General features: G+C 40.9%; 1 protein-coding gene across 1 annotated transcript in view; it reads left to right on the forward strand.

The window, feature by feature from the left end:
• cdhr1.L (cadherin related family member 1 L homeolog) overlaps window positions 1-19,754 on the forward strand; it is a 99,034-nt gene that overhangs the window by 41,557 nt on the left and 37,723 nt on the right. Inside the window, 2 exon segments of the mRNA NM_001172196.1 lie at window positions 17,490-17,606; window positions 18,509-18,652. Of these exon segments, the coding sequence (NP_001165667.1) occupies window positions 17,490-17,606; window positions 18,509-18,652 (261 nt within the window).

Here is a 19,754-nt window from a genome sequence, read left to right on the forward strand (position 1 = left end):
CTAATGGTGTTGCTAATTTGTTATTTAGCTCCAGGTGTTGTAAAATACAGGAATTGAATTATAAGTTACTGAGTAGATGGTACTATACTCCGCATAAATTGAAATTGATTTATCCGGCCACGAGCGATACGTGCTGGAGATGCAAAGGCGATACTGGCACTCTCCTTCATGTTTTTTGGTCCTGCCCGGATCTTCACAGCTACTGGTCTGGAATTCTCCAGCTCAGTTCGCAAGCATTAGGTCGACAGATACCCAATACCCCGGAACGAATTCTGTTGTTTTGGGTTAGGGACCCCATGGCGGTCGTTTCAGATTTGGCTCTAGAAAGGCACTTACTTAACGCAGCCAAGATACTTATCCCACGATTATGGAAATCCCCTCTGGCCCCTACTTTGAAAGATTGGGTCGGGAAAGTAAATGAGGTTGCGAAATTTGAGGAACTTTCTTCCTCTGCGGAAAAACACCAATTTTAGGAACACTTGGGTACGCTGGTTTTTGTTCAGGGGGACCGCGGAATACAAGCGAATACTGGGCTCTTAGCTGTTCGGCATATCTGGTTATGTTTGTAAGTACTGCATGTCTAGAGATGTGTGATTTTAACTTTGTCATGCTATGTGTATTGAATATTCCCTCCCCTTCCCTTTTTCTTTCTGTACCCCTATCCTTGCCTTTTGAAACTTTAATAAAAAATCTATTATACGAAAAAAGAAGCCACTTGATGTCCACCAGCAGAAATCAGTTACTATAGAACCTGGTAATAAATCCTCATTCTGAAACAAAGGAGTCATTAAAGATCCTTGATTGCATAGCTTATCTTTCCACTTATATGTTGCCCATAATTTTAATGAGTGTGCTACACAGGAGGTAGTCTGCTAAATCTCAGATGGTTGATACGATTTCCAGATAAAATCTGGCAAATTTAATTTTATATGTAAATCCTGTTCTAATATAGCCCATCTTGGTTTGTCATCCTTTAGATGCCATGCCTGCACAAATCGAGCAAAATTGTACAAATTGAGCTGCTTTATAGTAAGAAAACAGGTCTGGGACCCCCAAACCTCCTTTAAACTTGTTCTTGTATAGGATCTTTCTACTTATTCTGGCCTTTTTTCCTGCCCAAATACATTTTTCTATAGCCTTTTGTAAAACTCTACATTCCATCCTAATGTATTTAGTAGGCATTGTTCTAAATAAAGAATCCTTGCCACAACATTCATTTTCACGCTATATATACGTCCCAACCACGATATACTATAGCCTTCCCATATAATCAAATCTTTCTTAAGCTTTTCTATCAGAGGTGCATAATTAAATCGATTTAGATCTTGGTATCTATTAGTTAACATTACTCTCAGGTACTTAGCCTCAGGTTGCCATCTGAAGTTAAAAAATTGATAGCCGATCTGCTATTTCCATAGGAATGTTCAAGTTCAATGCCTCACATTTAGCAAGATTTACCTTGTATCCCGAGAATCTGCCAAAAACCTCTAGTGCTTTATTTAAGTTAGGTAATGAGATTTGTGGTTGGCCTAATGTTAACAAAATATCATCTGCAAATAAACTTATAGACCTCCCCTTCAATTTCTATTTCTGTAATATCCAGTTTTTGCCTGATCGTTTGTGCCAGTGGCTCTATATACAAAGGACAAACAAGAGGGGAGATAGTGGACACCCCTGTCGTGTGCCACTTTTAATTTCAAAAGCTCCAGACCTTATATGACTAGTTCTAACTTCTGCCATTGGTTAACCATAGAGGCGATTGATCACATTTAAAAATGGACCCTTAATGCCAAAGATCTCAAGTGTTGTATAAAGATATCTCCAGTCCACCCGATGACTTTTTGGCATCCAAAGATAACACAATAGATGGTATCCTTTTTATATTCACTATATCCATTAAATTTACTGTTCTCCTAATATTATCAGCTGCATCTCATAAGTTGTTCATAAGAAAGTTTAGGAAGATTACAGTCCTGCAGATATCTACCCATCTCCTGTTCTATTCCATCCGATTTGACAGTTTTTCCCCGTTATATAGATCTGTATAAAAATCTACAAATGCTTTATTTATTTCTATTGGATCCTTTACCAATTTGGATCCCCCTTAGCTTTCTAGCTAATAGAGTATCTGGTTTATTAGCCCTTTCAAAAAATTTTTGTTTGGTCCATAGCAGTGCTTTATACGTATCTTCTGAGAGCGCAAGATTTAATTCTGTCTTAGCTTTTACCATGTTCATATATATTTTATTATATCTATTCTTTTTATACTCTAACTCATATCTTATTAGTTTTTCTCTTAAATTATCTAATTTCTCCTGCCTCTTTCTTTTACGTTTTGCAGCTAACTTAATTAATACTCCTCGCAAAACTGCCTTATGGGCTTGCCATAGCGTTGTTATTGGGATTTCGCCTAGATCATTTTCCCGAAAGTATATTTTCAAATCCATCACTACGCTTGTAACCACTTCTGGAATACATAGCAACATTTCATTCAGACGCCAAGAAAACCCCTGTCGTTCCATGAAGAGGTTTACAAATGAAGTCACCGCCATTGCATGGTCAGACCAAGACATTTCCCCTATACGGGAGTTAGATATTTTATCAATATCGGAATGATTAATCAACACAAAATCTATCCGTGTATATGATTTATGAGGATGGGAATAGAATGTATAATCCTTATTTGTGGGGTTAGCCATTCGCCATGTGTCTATCAGGTTATGATCTTTCAAGAGATTAATAAATCTCTGTCTATTAGGATGGCTCTCCCCTACTTTTCCCGGTGGAGATCTATCAAAAATGTTGTCATATATAGTATTAAAATCTCCCGCAATAATTACTAGGGGGCACCAATTAGCATCTAATATCTTTGACAATTTCTTATAGAATTGTGCATCTGAATGACTTGGAGCATAAACATTACCTAAAAGGCATTTTTTTGAGTTTAATCCTCCCTTTAGGAATAGGTATCGACCCTCTTTATCTACAATCACCTCTTGCTTCTGGAAATTTAAATTGCAATGAAACAAAATTGACACCTTATTCTTTTTCCTGTCGTCTGTTGCATGGAAAACAGTTGGGTATGTTTTATCACCCCATTTTGGAACTAAGCCTTTATTGAAATGCGTTTCTTGAATCATAATTATGTCTCCCTTTGAAGCCTTATAGTATCTTAATGCTTGTCTTTGTTTTTGTGGTATATTGAGACCCTTAACTTTGTGTGAGATTACATTAATTGCCACACTCCCTTATTTTTCGCTATATGCTCTATTGCTCCTACTATACTCCATTGTTGCTCTTACCTTTAATGTTATCCAATATAGATACACATAATGACAATACATTACATTAATTAATGCACATTTATACATCATAGAAACTTAAATACCCCAAAAAAAAAATTTGAGGGGGGGTGAAAAAACAAAATAACTGTTTTACAACCAATATCAGGATTTTTCCCAATCCCCTAACCCTGATATATATTTTTGAGGGTGAATGGGTCAGGCCGAGGTAAAATAGACCTTAAAACCGCATGGTCCTTGTGGGGTATCCTTCCTCTGCATTCTACAAATATTCAAAGTAATAGAGTTATAATGTCACCATATTGCTGAGATTATATAATAGAGTATAGCCGAATACTTCCAGATTGACTCTCTACACCATATTATTCAGTTTAATGGTTCATGTTCTAATTGGCTTCTGCTTCCTTCAGTCCCAGCTTTTGCAGCCAGCATGGGCCTTCCATTGGCTTTCTAATAAAAGTCGTTGCACCATTAATTGTAACAAGCAGCTTAAAAGGGAACCCCCATCTATATCATACCCCATGTTGTAGCAGAGTATCTGTAATATGTTGGATTTTCCCTTCTTTTAGCAAGGGTAGATGGACAAAGATCTGAGTAGAGCTCAGGTGTTGAACCCTCTATATTAATCTTGCTGTTCTGTGCAGCATGGAGGATTTTCTCCTTCACAGAAAAATAGCACATTTTAATTACTATGTCTCTTGGACGCTCACCCGGTCCTGGCTTCTGCCGCATTGCCCGATGTATCCGTTCCATTCGCAGCTCTTGCCTCGGGATCTCCGTTAACAAGGTACTGAAGAGCCGCATCATGTACAGTAATCCTCTATGTCTGTGATATCCTCCGAAACAGCCTTTACCCTTATATTTGATCTGCGAGATCTTTTTTCAAGATCCTTGTGTGCTTCCTGCAAAGACCTAACCTCCATCTGCAGCTCACGCACAGTTGTTTCCAGCTTGGTGGTCACATCAGTAAGCTCCTCCTGACGATTCTCTAATCGCTCGGTTCTATTTCTAATCGATGATCTATCCACCGACAGCTTTGCTAGGCCGCTCTGGAAATTATCCTGCAGATCTCTTTTCATTGTCGCAAGATAATCCCGTAACTCCGCAAAGTCTTGTTTTGTGCACGGTTTCTCGCCTTCTTGTCCCAATTTGGACTTTTATCCACCATGGGCATCTATAGCGTCTTTAGCGTCTTTGGTTTTAAGATCTTGCGGCGCCATGGCCGAGGCCTGTACCATCTGCGCTGACCTTGGGAAAATTTCAATAGCGGTAGTGGCGTAGAAATTATGGGGGACTTCTTACCCCTTTTCGCCATGCTGAAGGGTATTGCCTTGTCCGGAAGCTTTTATCAGCACGATATCTCCAGAATCTCCAAAGTCTCGCCAATAGAAGGTATTTTATTTCAATTAAGATTCCCCCATCGGACCAGCTACTAGCTCATGCAGCCATTGCCTCGAGCGCAGGCTCCTCCCTCAATCCCTTCCCTCAAAGAGACAAGAAATATTTTTTCATACAAAGTTTACGCATAAATTTGTGTACATCAAATGTCAGTATTGAATTAGTTAATCCTCTGGGTTGGAGCATATTTTGAACCTTTTCTTAATGCAGAAGCTTCTATGAGCTGAAGCAGGGATCATAGAGACCATTTGATACTATTAAATATAGATATGGAATCTGTTATCCAGAATGCTTGGGACATGGGGTTTTCCAGATAATGGATCTTTCCGTAATTTGGATCTAGTGAACCATAAAAACATTAAATAAACCCAAATAGGCTGGTTTTGCTTCCATCAAGGGACTATAACTTAGTTTGGAAGAAGTGCAATGTACTGTTCATAGATAAAGGAAATGCCTTTTAAAAATTTGGATTATTTGGATAAAATGGAGTCTGTGGGAGATAGCCTTTCCATAATTTGGAGCTTTCTGGATAATGGGTTTCTGGATAATGGATCCCAAACGTGTATACAATAAAATAATAATGGCAATGCAAGTTACATGCTCATTTGATAAATGTTAGGTTTTAGTATGTATGGGGGACAAAGCAGAAGGCACCTCCAGTGATGAAGTAGAGACATTCCACTGATATAATGCCTTTCACTCTAGCCAGCCTGGAGCTGGTGAAAATAATTTCAAGCCTTTTGTGATTACTGGGCTTCCTCTGACAATCTGTACGTTGTTCACATGCTAAAGTGTGCAGGCTTTTGAGTAACTGGCTCACATATTTTAAACAAGGTATAGTCATAAGGAGGCTTTGTGCTCTGCACCTGCGGTACTAAAAAGGCTACTAAAGTAAGAACAAACAATGTCATGTATTGAAGTGTCTATCACAATATCTTTCTATGCTGAGAAAGTTTATTTAAATGTGAAGAAAAATTTTTTGCATTTTAAAACCTTTATTTTGAAGCAAGATTGTGATAAATGTCCACAAAGTTTTCTATACTAATAGATTTTAAGAAGTGCTGTTATGCCCTTTTACAGAATAATATAAATAAATAGCCTTTGTCAATTTGAAGCTGCGAAAACCACTGGCGTATTACTATATGTTATGGCCCATTGGATACCTTGCAACAATGCCATTGTTAGTATTAGTCAGCAGATTCCTGTAGAAGAGCAAGCTAGGCTCAGATTTTTAAAAACTATTTGATTAAAGTGGAATCTATGAGAGATGGCCTTCCCACAATTTGGAACTTTGTGGATAACAGTTTTCCGGATAACAGATACCGTACTATAAGTATATGCTTCTAGGAAATTAATGAAAATAGTACTATCATCAGTGTGTAAAATAGAATAGCTTAACTAAGTGTAGGAGAGCTGTGTACACTTGTATCTCCTATGTATTTCTGTGTGAGTAAAGGGAGGAGCCCCACTATCTGTGAGCTGACAGGAAGGATGAGGGAGAGAGAAAGTGCTACTGGGAGAGAGAAGCAGCATAGTACAAGCAAAGTGTGCATGTTCCCAGAGTTTCAGCCTTTCCACTGTGTATGTGTATTGCAGAAATGCTAGAGAGTGTCTATGTATATATAGACATTTAGGGGTATATTTATCAAAGAGTGACGTTAGAGGTAGCCGCAGTCCTCTAGAAATTCCACCACTCTCTATTTATTTCTATTGGATTTTTAAAAGAGTATTTATCAATGGGTGAAAGTGCATCCTTTGATAAATACGCCTTTCAAAATCACATAGAAATGAATGGAGAGTGGCAGAATTTTACTCTAGAGGACTGTGGCAACCTCTAACTTCACACTCTGCACGCCTGATAGCAGATGAGGGGTCAACCATGGATGGTTATGCAGTCCTGCTTTTCAAAGTGAATGATACACTCTATACAGTGGGGACCATAGGTCATGTTCCCCCAGGATGACCTATCAGTGGGATGCCCTCTGGTATATCCACAGGCTGTTGTTGCCCCTTGTAAAGTTGAAGCACCCAGTTTATCTGAAAGCTATACCGGTAGAAAAAGGAGGTTGCGGCAATCACTACCCTGTAATGTACTGCACGCAGTAAAGCAAGAACCAACTATAACTGAGACCAGTGAAGTTAAGGATGACAGCATTATCAAGCATTCCTTGAATGATGCAATAACCCAAATGACAGAGGCATTGGCTCAGGGTCTGCAGCTGAGCCACTTTAAAAAGCTAAAGACCTTTTCAGGCATAGAACCTGTCCCTACCAGGGAGGAGGGATTTAGAACCTGGAAGGAATCTGCTTTACAAGCGTTGGATGAGTAGGCTTGCTTAGAACAAACCAAGAGACAGTGAATTATGGAGCATGTACGTCCACTTTTGCTTTACACATTGTGTTAAATTTTAAAGCCAGTCACAAAGATTACACTGCTATGGACATAATTGACATCCTCACTTCTGCATATGGGAAGCATGAGGACTCGTGACCAGTTATTGACTGACTTTAAAAAGATGCAGCAGAAGCCTACAGATGGTGTGTCTGCATTCACGCTCCGGCTAGAGAGAATGCTATGGCATCCCTTGTCTAGGAAAGTCATTGTAGCAGATGAAGTAGACAATCTACCCCTAAAACAATTGTTAGAGGGAATATCACGCTTCTTCCCCATGTATTCCACTTTGTAAATGCTACTGAGGGATAAAACAGACACAGGCTTTATTGACCTGATGAATAAGCAAGAGGAGGTAACCCTATGCTTTTCCGGTTCCCAATCTGTACTAAAGCAGAGCCCTGCTTTACCTAATGTGAAGGATAGCAAGGTTACTAGAAGGGGGTAGCCCCCATCAGAGTGGCACAAAGTGATACCTGCCGCCCACCCTACCAGTTGTTTTGGGTGTGGTAAGAACACGCATTTTATTAAAGACTGTCCCAAGAAAGATTCCCCCAATGTGGTGCAGACAATGTCATGTGGGATGTGAGTAGTTGCCTCAACCAGGTTATAAAATCCTGTGTGACAAGGCATTGAAGCATGGTGGGCCCTAAGTCTGTGATGGATATTTTCTTAGATGGGCACCCAGTACAAGCCCTGTTTGATACTGGATCACAGGTCACAGTAATCCATTATAGCTATTACTTGCAACATCTAGCCCACAAACATTTGCAGTCTGCTGTAGGTTTAGAGTTGTGGGGGCTGAATCAGCAGGCCTACCCCATACATGGGTTGCTACAAGTGTCTAACTATGCAGAGGCCTCAGGAAGCTGAAGCTGTTGTCTACCCAGATATGGAAGATCCTAAAGGCTGTTCCCATAATTCTGGGAACAAATGTCAGTGAATTCTGGGCTACTTTACACCCTTCAGTGACTGGTGCAGGAGCCCCTATGTGCACTGATAACAGTTTAAAAATTGTATGTGACAGCTTTACAGTTACAAGTATGGATTGTTATGCCATGTTGCTGGCCAAACTGTTGAGCTCCCTCCAAGGTCCATTAGAACTGTGAGAGCACTAACAGATGTAAAACCAGAGATAATGCAAGGCTACATCTCTGGTTGAGGCTGTGGCCCAGAATGGATGGCAAGTTGTTCCAGAGAGAAAGAAGTGGTGAAAGAAAATACCCCTAGTTGCCTGAGTTACTATTCAAAATCTTTCGCTGTATGCTGTGGTAATCCGGCCTAAACAGTAGTATACATATTACTACACGTATTACTATGCAAATCCAAGAGATTTCTGACTTTGCTGATGTTCAGTCCACTCCAGTATCTGCTTCTGTGTCAAACTTGCCATTTGATTTTGGGGATTCACCTGTTTCTGAGGAGTGGAAGCAGAGGCTGAGTAGTGGTTTACTGGCACGCAGTCTTTTCAACAGATGAAATGGATGTGGGGTGTGCTTAGAGTACGCAGCACACCATCCACCTATCCAACTCCACCTCATTTAGGGAGCAGCCAAGGAGAGTCCCTCCTAATGACCGTGAGGATCTCCGGCGCACTTTGCAGGAGATGAAGGGGCGAGGAATTACTGTTGATAGTTGGAGCCCCTACGCCTTCCCTATAGTTATTGTGAGGAAAAAGTATGGCTCAATAAGTTTGTGTGTGGACTATTGTTCTTTAGATAGATGCATGGTACTTGACCAGTATACCCTACATCTAATTGAGAAGACCCCTTAATGGTAGCAAATGCTTCACTGTAATGGACTTACGCTCTGGCTATTATCAGGTGCCTGAGGATCAGGACAAGAAGGAATTTATAATTTTATCAGTTCACCAGAATGCCCCAAGGTTTTTGTCGGGCCTCAGCTACCTTTCAGAGACTTATGGAGAAGGTGGTGGGGACATGTCGCCTGAGAGTGCCTGGTGTATCTGGATGATATTGTTGTGTTTGGAACTACCCTAGAGGAGCATGAGTAGCGATTAATGAATGTGATTGACCGGTTAATAGCGGAAGGACTGAAACTGTCAATCGAAAAATGCAAGTTTTTCCGCTCCTCAATAATCTATGTAGGCCATGTGGTCTCTGCAAAAGAGATATGAAAGGATCCCGCCAAGATAGACGTGGTGGTAACCTGGCCCAAACCCCAAAATGTCTCTGAGCTAAGATCATTTTTTGAGTTTTGTGGTTACTGCAGGTGGCTTGTAGAGAGATATTCAAGATTGGCTCACCCTTTAAATGAATTGCTGAGGCTTGCTGATGAGCATGGCGAAGAGACAAACATAGCTCCTAAAACCCCTTTTGGTGATAGGTGGGGTTCACAGCCTTTGAGGAGGCCTTTGTTCTGTTAAAGAAATGGCTAACAGAAGCTTGGCTTATGTTGACCCCTACAGGCCATATATCCTCTATGCTGATGCCAGTTGTGAAGGATTGGGAGGTGTCCTTCAACAGAAATACCCAGAAGAGATTTAGTAGTCTGACACCCAATGAAAACAATTATCCTGTGTATAAACTGGAATTACTGGCTGTCAAGTGGGCCATTGCAGACAAGTTTCATGACTACATGCATGGAGTAGAGTTTGAAGTAAGAACAGATAATAATCCTCTCACATATACTGTATTTTGACTACTGCTAAACTTTATGCCGCAGGGCACCGGTGGTTAGCTGCGCTGTCAAACTACTCTTTCACCCTCAAGTACAAACCAGGGCCTAAGAATATAGGAGCAGATGCCCTCTGTAGATAACCGGGCATGCCTGCCCTGGAAGATGATGGGGAGTGGGAGGACATACCCAGCCCAGGTATGAAGGCATGCTGCTGTAGTGTATGACAAGGTAACTGAGAGTTGTGTTGGTGGATTCTGTTGGTGGAGGGCCGGCATCTATACCACCTATGTACTGTTATTCAGTTTACCTAGTGGGTGGAGACTCCAAGGTTATCAGTCATAAGGACACGGTGCAAAGCCAGAAAACCGATCCTGTGATAGGGCCCCTGTGTAGAGCTGTAAATGCCAGAACTCCTACTTTGCTCAAGAAGAGTTTGCCAGGAGGGTATGCATTTTTCCAGCATGACTGGGAGAAGTTCTGTGTGGAGCAAGGACTGTTATACCATATCATAAGCACTCTGGGAAGCAGCAATTAGTGTTGCCCCATAAGTTTAGGTACATGATGTTAAGAAGTCTGCATGATCACCATGCACATTTTGGAGAGGAGAAGACTTATGGGTTGGTCCAAGACCATTTTTTCTGCCCTAGAATGAGAGACATCATCACGTGAGTGGCGTGAAATTCAAATATTTAAATGGGCTTCTAGCTCAAACTCATTGCCGTTGTAGGTTCTACTTGCTAGTATCCTGGGAGTGATTTTCTCGTGTTTGATTCCTGGTTTTGATCCCTGCCTGTCTGTTTATTCTGAACTCTGCCAATATTGAGCTTGTCACTAAATATAGTATTAAGGAATAAATTGCATTGTAGAATATGTTACACCTGTATAAAAAATCACTAATGAGCACTCAATACGTTATTTAAATTTTAAGTCACGTGACACTGATTGACTGACAAAGTGCCGGGCATTCGGCCAGAAATGACTGCGTAAGTCAGTGAACACAGCACAGCCTACTGCACGCTAGAAAATTTCCACCGTGTGTGTTGAAATAAAGCCACCTTTTTGCACAACGACTGTGTCCTTGCATCGTCCTCCGAGTTAGCGCCTATCTTGCGGGAGAATCTGTCGCACAAGGATTAAAACCGGCATGGAGTAGCCAGCATCTCGCGAAGGCAGAAATGGAGAAGGCACAGCCTATTGGGTGAGCTCTGATGCGACCCGCATTAATTTTAGTTTATCTGCCAATATTGACCCTTGCCTGACTTGCTATCTTGAACTCTGCTAATCCTCACTCCTGCCTGCCTGACAATTGTACTGGTATTGACCCTTGCCTGTCTGACCTTGCTTGAACTCTGCCCGCACTGACCCAGCCTGTCTGCCTTGCTTGAACTTTGCCCGTGCCGACCCCGGCCTGCCTTACTACGCTTTGTCTATTCCTAGAACTGTGCCTTCTGTCCAAAACCTTGTTTAACGACCGTGCCCCTTTGCCTGTCCAGAACTCTTGCTTGGCTCCTCTCTTATTAAGACCTGGCGGCATCCGATTAGCGGAGTGCTCCTCCCAAAGTGGAAGGCGACTGCTACAGGCAGAAGCGGAGCCGAGACCAGGGAGCCTAGCAGCTGTTCTGGATTTAGGGAGCTGGTCGTGATTTGATGTTTCGGAGGGAGCCACAGTTGCCCCTTGATATCCAACTGGGTGTATCTACAGATGTAGTGAGTCATTGGGACCAGTATGTTTCCTGGTTGAGAGAAAGCTTGGCTACTGCCTACCACTTAGCTGAAGAGAATTTTAGCAAGTTGAATACCAATAACAAAAGAAGGTTTGATCATAAAGTATAGTACAGAGAGTTGTTTCCAGGTACCAAATATTGCTGAGGAATTTAGGATTGCCTGGGATGCATAAGCTGGCTGACTGTTGACCTGATCTGAGAACTGAACTGTTTGAAGTGGTGAGCAAGCTGACTGGAATGCCTGTGTACAAGATAAAGGGACCAGAGGGTTGAATAAAAGCTTGGCATAGGAATCACCTACTTCTTGTACCTCAAGTAAGTGATGTTTCTACGTGTGTTGATGTTGAGAAGGGTCCAATGGAGGGTACATCTGACTTCCATAACACCACTGAAACTCCACCTCCAGTTCAACAACCCCCTCTGGATATGCAAAGGTCTGAACCTGTTGAGAATGGCAGTGATGTAGCCCAGAGTGGCTCTCTTCCTTCTGATGATTGGCCTAATTTTGTCAGGGATAATTTGAATCCTGCATCCCCAGAGTTTGTACTGAGGACTGAAACTCACCAGAGGTCGTTGCTGAATGATGGAAATTCTTCTAATGAGGACTCATTTAGTGGACTACCCCAGAGAGAAGTGAGATGGGGTGCATGGATTCAGCAGCCCCCACCTATACTGACTTCATGCACTGGGAAATCCTTATTATGCAGCACATGCTGGACTTTACCATGCCCATGTGGGGGCAGTGTTGAATTTGGTAAATATGCTGCCAGTGTTTGCACCACCGGGACTATACTTTTTTTTTATTTTGTTTATATAATGTGCCTTGGTAGGTATACTGTTGAGCATGTTGCATGCAGTTCCTTTTCAGCTAGCATCTATGTAAATGGGCACTGTGATCTAAAGCAGGCCCAGAAGATTTTGTATGTTTCAAGTTATTGCATTACTTTGGTTATATTTATTTTATGTCAGCCAGGAGGTGACAATTTTTAAGAAGGAGGAGAATGTAGGACAGCCTACGCCTAACCATTTGGCCTATTTCATGCTCATTTCCTATTTCTTAATGGGAACAAAGAGAAAATAATGAAAGATTAGACTATCGTATGTAGAGAAACAAGAGTAGGAGAATAAAGAGGTTGAGTGAGGAGAAGAAGAAGTATAATAGTTTGGAAAGTGGGCCCTCAGCCTAAGATTTTCTGGTGGGCCCCTGGCATCCCAGTCCGACACTGGCTGTGTACACTTGTCTTCTCCTCTGTATTGTTTCTGTGCAAGGAGGCAAAGAAGCCCCACTCTCAGTGAGCTGGCAGAAAGAAGACGGAGAAAGGAAGTGCTGCTGGGAGAGAGAAGCAGCAGAGTACAAGCAAAGTGTGCACATTCCCAGAGTTTCTGTGTGGGAAAGTTACTATGGAACCGCAGTCGCAGAAAGGCACGCTCTCTTTAGAGGGCAGATGGAAAGGGGGTCCTTGTCAGGGCTCTAAAGAGCAAAGTGTGCTCTTCTCAGGGCACAGAAAACCAAAGGGAGTCCTTCTCAGGACTTCAAAGCAACTGCCACATAAGTGGGGATTCCGCTCATCAGTTCAGAGATCCTTAGCTGTGTTAGTTCAAGTTGCTCCTGGCTGGCAGGCTACCTGTATCACTGTAACTTAAAGGTATAGTGTCCTGCCAAATAAATCCATCAACCTTTCCACTGTGTATGTGTATTGTGGATCAGAGAAGTTCCCAGGGAGGGGTATTACTGTTCAGCCTGTCCTGCCCTGGGAAGAGGTACAGGACTCTCCCATATAGCAGAGACACAGGAGTGCCATACACACGTAAATGCATAATAGATCTCATGCAGTAGCAGAAGAGGGATATATAGGTTTGTCACTTTTTGTATTTATAATGGAATTAGTGAATTTCCATGTATTCATGTGAGCCTTGCCATTCTTTATGGCATGTACTCATTCTACATTTGATCTGAATCAAAACAAAAGTGTCACAAGGTTCATGGCAAAATTTTTGATCTATTGCTCTCTCTCCCTCTATATACATTTAGAAACTATTCAGCATCTATCAGAAATTATAACACTTTCTTACTGATTGTCTACTCAGCTGTTTCCATCTAGAGATGAACCTCTGTCTACACTGATGCTTTCTGTGATACAGATTTAGGCTTTGAGCTTTTTATGTGATTTGTTCTCACACATTTGCTTTCACACATAACTTGCACTTAAGTTGCCTGTTCTGTTGTCAAGGTAACAGCCACCATGTGAAAAAACATCAATGGATGAAAAATAATGAAAATGGTTAAGCAAACAAATGTGAATCAAAAATTGACAAAATTTAAATCTTTCTGCATTATCTTTTTTATATTTCCAAACACCATGTTGCCAGTAAATGTGCAGTGTGGTATTGATCAAAGACAAATCATAGAATCTACAACACAGGTACAACAGTACTGTAATGTTAGATGCTGGGATCTAGAGAAGGAGGCACTTGCATAGTTAAAGCTTAGCTTAATGATGTTAAACATCAGTCTTTCAGAAAAATATATGTAACAATATTGAGCTTATTTAAATTGTTCTGTTGTGAGAATTCTAAAGCTCCCATAGCATGCTTATCTTAATGATGTTAAAGGGGTTGTTCACCTTCAGACAACTAGTTGGTTTCAGATAGATCACCAGAAATAATGACTTTTTCCAATGACTTTCTATTTTCTATGTGTGATGGTTTTTCTAATATTGAAGTGTAAAGTGTCATTTCTCTCCTTCTGAAGCAGTTCCTGTGAACTGTTCTAAATGGATATATTTAGTTGATACATTTCTTATCTTTGTCCCTGCTGAGCAGAATCTCTGGGTTTCATTACAGTCAGCTGTTAGAATTGATACAATAGTTGCTAATACTCCAGAGATGCTGCTGAGAAATGTTTTCAACTAAATGTTGCAAAATTGTAACAATTTAGAGTCTGCACCTGAATTACCGAGCAGCCTAGACTCAAACACCGGAGACAGGGACATTCAACTTTAAACTTAGATTTTGGAAAAAATATAAAAAATAAATAATGGTCTGATTTGATGATTTGATTTTTATACTGCATACAGATTTTCAGCATTTAAAAAATGACTAGATATTAGGGGGCAGATTTATTAAAGAAGAAGTAAAACACTTTTTTTTTTTTTATCTATAAATTAACTCTAAACAGCCCCCCAGATAAATGTACCTTAAGCTGGCCATAGACGCAACGATCCGATCGTACGAATCATGGAATCGTACGGTTTTCGGACCATGTGTGGAGAGTCCCGTCATTTTTTGTCCGGTGAAGATCGGATGATTGGACAGGTTAGAAAATTTCTGTCGTCTGCCGATATATCTGCATGTATTGCCGTACAATTTTCAGAGAGAGACTGTCACTAGCTTTGTCAGACATAACTATTGTATCATCATTATCATCATTTATTTATATAGTGCTGTCAAGATACGCAGTGCTTTACTGCAGTTATAGCAAACAGGGAATAAATGGTGGATAACAAACAAGGATTACAGAGTACAATAGGGTTAGAAGGACCTAGAGATTAGAGTTTACAAACAAAAGGTTAGGGTACAATTGAGACATTAGGATTATACAAACACTTGGTCATTTTTGATACAGCAGTGATTAATTAAGGTACATCAAATAAGCCTCTTTAAACAGATGGGTCTTTAAGGAGCGCTTGAAAGTTTGGAAAGAAGGAGAAAGGCTGACAGCTTGTGGCAGAGAGTTCCAGAGAAAAGCTGAAGCCCGAGAGAAGTCTTGTAGACGAGAATGGGCAGAAGTAATCAGAGGAGAAGTGAGGCGAAGATCAGAAGCAGAGCGTAGGTTTCGTGAAGGAGTGTATTTGGAGATTAGAGATGAAATATAGAGAGGGGTTTCATTATTAAGGGCCTTGAGTGTGAGTGTTAGTAATTTGAATTTGATTCTAGAAGACATTGGGAGCCAGTGAAGGGACATGCATATGGGAGCAGCTGATGTTGAGCGGCGAGCTAGATGAATGAGTCTAGCGGCCGCGTTTAGAACAGATTGGAGTTGTGAAAGGTGATTTGTTTGGATACCTGTGAGGAGTAAGTTGCAGTAATCAAGGCGGGAGATGATGAGAGACTGAATCAGTGTTTTAGTTGATTCTGAACTGAGATATGGTCGTATTCGAGCAATGTTGCGCAGTTGAATACGGCAAGATTTTGCAAGTGTTTGGATGTGTGGTGAAAAAGACAGATGAGAGTCTAAGATAACTCCTAGGCAGGGTGCCTGTGTGGTGGAATGAAAGGTGGTGTTGTTTACGGTGAGTGATATCTGAGGGACAGGGGAAGATCTTGGAGGAAATATAATGAGTTCTGTTTTAGAAAGGTTAAGTTTCAGGTGGCGCTGTGACATCCAGGAGGAGACAGCAGAGAGACAGTCTGTGACTTGGGAAAGTCACAGACAAGTACTAGAGTATAGTTATTATGATGAATAATTATAAAATGTATTAAAAATTCAGAAAGGGCTGTTAGTTTAGCTAAAGTGCATTAGAAGTATATTATTATGAATAATTATAAAATGTATTAAAAATTCAGAAAGGGCTGTTAGTTTAGCTACAGTGCATTAGCAGTATCAGAGAAGTCTTCCAGCTCTTCCTCCCAGTGCTGCTGTGATCTGGAATGAAGCAGAACAAGCAGGAAGTGGCACGTGAGGAGAAAAAAAAAAGCTGCTGGTGCACACACTGGCCCTTCCTTCCTCCCTGCTATGTCACAGCATGCAAATGATCTTTCCGACTAGTCAGAGAGATAAGGGGGCAAATTCACTAAGATTTGTAGTTACGCCAGCGTCCGATTCGGCGCACTTCGCCAGGCGTATTTTCACCAGCGCTACGCAAATTCACTAAAATCCGAAGTTGCACTCAGGGGAAGCGTAAGGTTGCGAAGTTGCACTAGCGTTAAAAGCAAAGTTACGCTAGCAATGCTTAATTTGCATACGGCGCCAAATTGAAGTTACAATGGAGGTACTGTATATGTAGCATCACTACACAAGCCTGGGAAACCTTCAAAACAGCAGATAAAATTTTTATTTTGCCCTACACATGTGCCCACTGTATAGTTAAGGTGCCATGAGTTAGGAAATGTAGGGGGGAAGGAGGGTAGCCCCAAAAAAAATTTCGATCTTTTTCAGCCTATCACCCATAAAAAAAGAAAAAACGCCAGCGTTTTTTGAGACTTAGAAAAATTTGTAACTATTTTTGAAGCAATCCCTATCTACTCTATTGCACTTCGCCTGGTCTGAGGTGGCGAATGAAGTCTGGCGTAAAAGGTAGCATTCAGAAAAATGCGCGCGTCAGTGAATTTTCGTATTTACGTCCATTGCGCAAATTCGCCAGGCGTAAGGGTGCAAAGTAACACTAGCGAATTTATGCCAGTGTCCGTTAGTGAATAGGCGAATTAACGAAAATGCGCTACGCTAGCGAATTAACGCTAGCGTTAGGTGCTTCGTCCTTTAGTGAATTTGAGAATAATGGGAGGGGCTTCACTCTGCACCCTGGAAATAGCTTGAATCTGAAAACACACCATCTAAAACCTATCAAGGTTATGTATAACTCAATATCAGAGGTCCCTTGAACCATTTGATGTGAATAGCCTTCATGATGGAGGGTTTCGCTCAAAAACTTTGATCCTCAATCTATTCAAGTTTTTTTTTTGCCGAAAACTTGACCAATTTAAGTTTTTGGGTTGTTAACCCCGAACATGCGGATTCAAGTTTTTACATTTGTGTTTTGTCTTAAATAAGAAACCATTCGAGTTGTAAGTTCATTCGAGGTTTAAAAGAGCTCCCAATCGAGTTGTAAGTTCATTCGAGGTTTAAAAGAGCTCACATAGCTCTGAAATTCTACCTTTGATAAATAACCCCCTAGGTGTACAAACCTCTGCATAACCTCTGTTGTAACTCCTTATTGGCATCTCCATCGAATAATATTAAAAGATTCTAAATAAAAAAGTGTGCAATATCTGTTATAATTTGTCTTGTCTGTTATAATTTTGTTTTGTTTTTAGGAAGTGCATGGCAGTAAATTTACTATAGATCGTCACAGTGGAGTTTTGAGGATAAAAGCGGGGGTATCATTAGACTTTGAAAAGTCAAGAACTCATTTTGTCTCTGTGTTGGCAAAGGTATGTAATATAACCTATTATTATTTTTTCCATCATTTGGATCACCATACTGTACCTTGCTACTAGTTTAGATTGTTGGAGCTTAGTTAGGATCGAGTACAAGTTACTTTTCTGCTAATACAGAGAATAAAGAAGTTTTTAAAAATGTTTATTATTTGCTTAAAATTAAGTTGACCTTCCCATAATTTTGCCAGTTGCACCTCCCCCACATATCTCTCCCTACTGGGCCCCTGCTTGCTCATACCTTCCCATGCTTCAGGGTTTGCTTCCTCTATAGTTACAAACAATTCACATTTTTAATCAATCTGACCCCTATAACTGACTTGACTTCAAACATCTTTACTCATCACCAAACCCTGCTACCTTCTGCTTTTCCTTAAACATGGTAGTTATATCATCATAAGCATGGAAATTACATCTTCTTAGGGTGGAAAGACGGTTGTAAGGGTGTTGGAAAAGCCTAGTTGATAGATGCAGTGCAAAATGCTCCACCAAATCTGTCAGTGACCCGTAAAGATGCAACTGCATGTAACTACTTTGCATTACACTACAGGAACCTGACATGCTGCAGGCCATTTTGGCCTAAGTCCCCTGCTGCTCCCTTACTTGCCTATCCAAATGACATGCAAGTTTAGAAATTAGCAGCGGGTGGGAGGGGAACACCTACTGTATGTGCCTCCCCTCTAAGAGCCCACCCTTAGGAATACAGTACAAACACAGGCAGGACCACAGGGGGGTTCTGTGCTCTAAAATGACCTGCAGCATTTAGTCTGTCTTACACATGTCAAATTAACTTTTGTGCGTGTACTGTATAGTTTCATGAAATATACAGCGATATGATCATATAGAGGAATCTATGTTTTAGAAATGTTATATTTTAATTGATTCTCTTTGTCTACAAGGATGGTGGTGGGAAACTTCGAGGAAAGAACCAGGTTTTCACATCAACCACCACAGTGACTATTAATGTTGAAGATGTGCAGGATTCACCTCCAGTGTTTGTAGGAACACCATATTATGGCTATGTTTATGAAGACACCACAATGGTAAATCATATATTTTAAAGCCACAATGTAAAGTAAAATGTGTTCACATATTTAGTAAGCTTAATTTTTACAAGAAATTATTTACAAGGAACTAACTATATTGTTCATCAAACCAGTTACTTTGTGCAATTACTTCAATACTATAAGGACTGACCACAGGTGTGTGGTTGGCAGGTAGGAGCCTATGTGCTGTATAACGAGGGTAATGCAGGAACGGAGCATGATAATAGGCATGTTATAAATGAAGAGGATTTATTATTGGAAATAAAGAACAATGTAGCAGGTTAAAAATAAACTAAAAGTACTTTTACCAAGCCAGGGTTCAGAGGCAGGCGGCAAGTAATCAGAGTCCATTAAACAGGCCGAGTTGTGGACAGGGAGCAAGCAAGGGAAATCCGGTAGGCAGGCAGAGGTCTGGGGCAGGTTGCAGACAAAGGATAAACCAGGGAACAGGCCGAAGTCACTACCAGGAGATCAGTCAAAAACAAGCAGGGCTCAGGAACAAGGACAAAGACTCAGATCAGGAATCGGCAAGGAACATAACAGGAATCAGGCAGGGAACAAGCAGGAACAGAGTAACGGGCTGGATCAGGCTTGTGGGCTACAATGATCAAGCAACTGGGAGATGCAGGAAGCAGGCTTATAAAGGCCCCAGATTGCTTGATCAAGAACAGATGAATCAAATGAAGAGGGCACTGTGTGGAAAGGAATGTAAAAGACCCATTATTGAAACTAGTCAGTTGTATATGCTTCCAGTGGCTCACTGAGGTAATGCAGGTGTGTGGAAACACTGTGACTAGAGTTTGATTACCAGCAGATCCTGACAAACAAGTTTTTTCATCATTCTTGACCCACTGACATCGGATGTAATGCTAACTGACATAGGGGAGCTTGCTCTTACTCTCTGTTTTTTCATTTTCAGCATCAAATTGTTCCCCTTGCAGTACTTTTCTGCAAGGGGAGAAACAACTGTTTAATTGGATCTTCCTCCCACTTTAGTTGGGGTAAAGAAAGTTACTAGCCAATGCAATGCTGAACAACATTACTTTTTCTTCTTCTTCTTCTTTACTTATTACTTTATTTTGGCTTTTGTCAATACATA

Source organism: Xenopus laevis, chromosome 7L (assembly GCF_017654675.1).
Source record: "Xenopus laevis strain J_2021 chromosome 7L, Xenopus_laevis_v10.1, whole genome shotgun sequence".
Taxonomy (NCBI): domain Eukaryota; kingdom Metazoa; phylum Chordata; class Amphibia; order Anura; family Pipidae; genus Xenopus; species Xenopus laevis.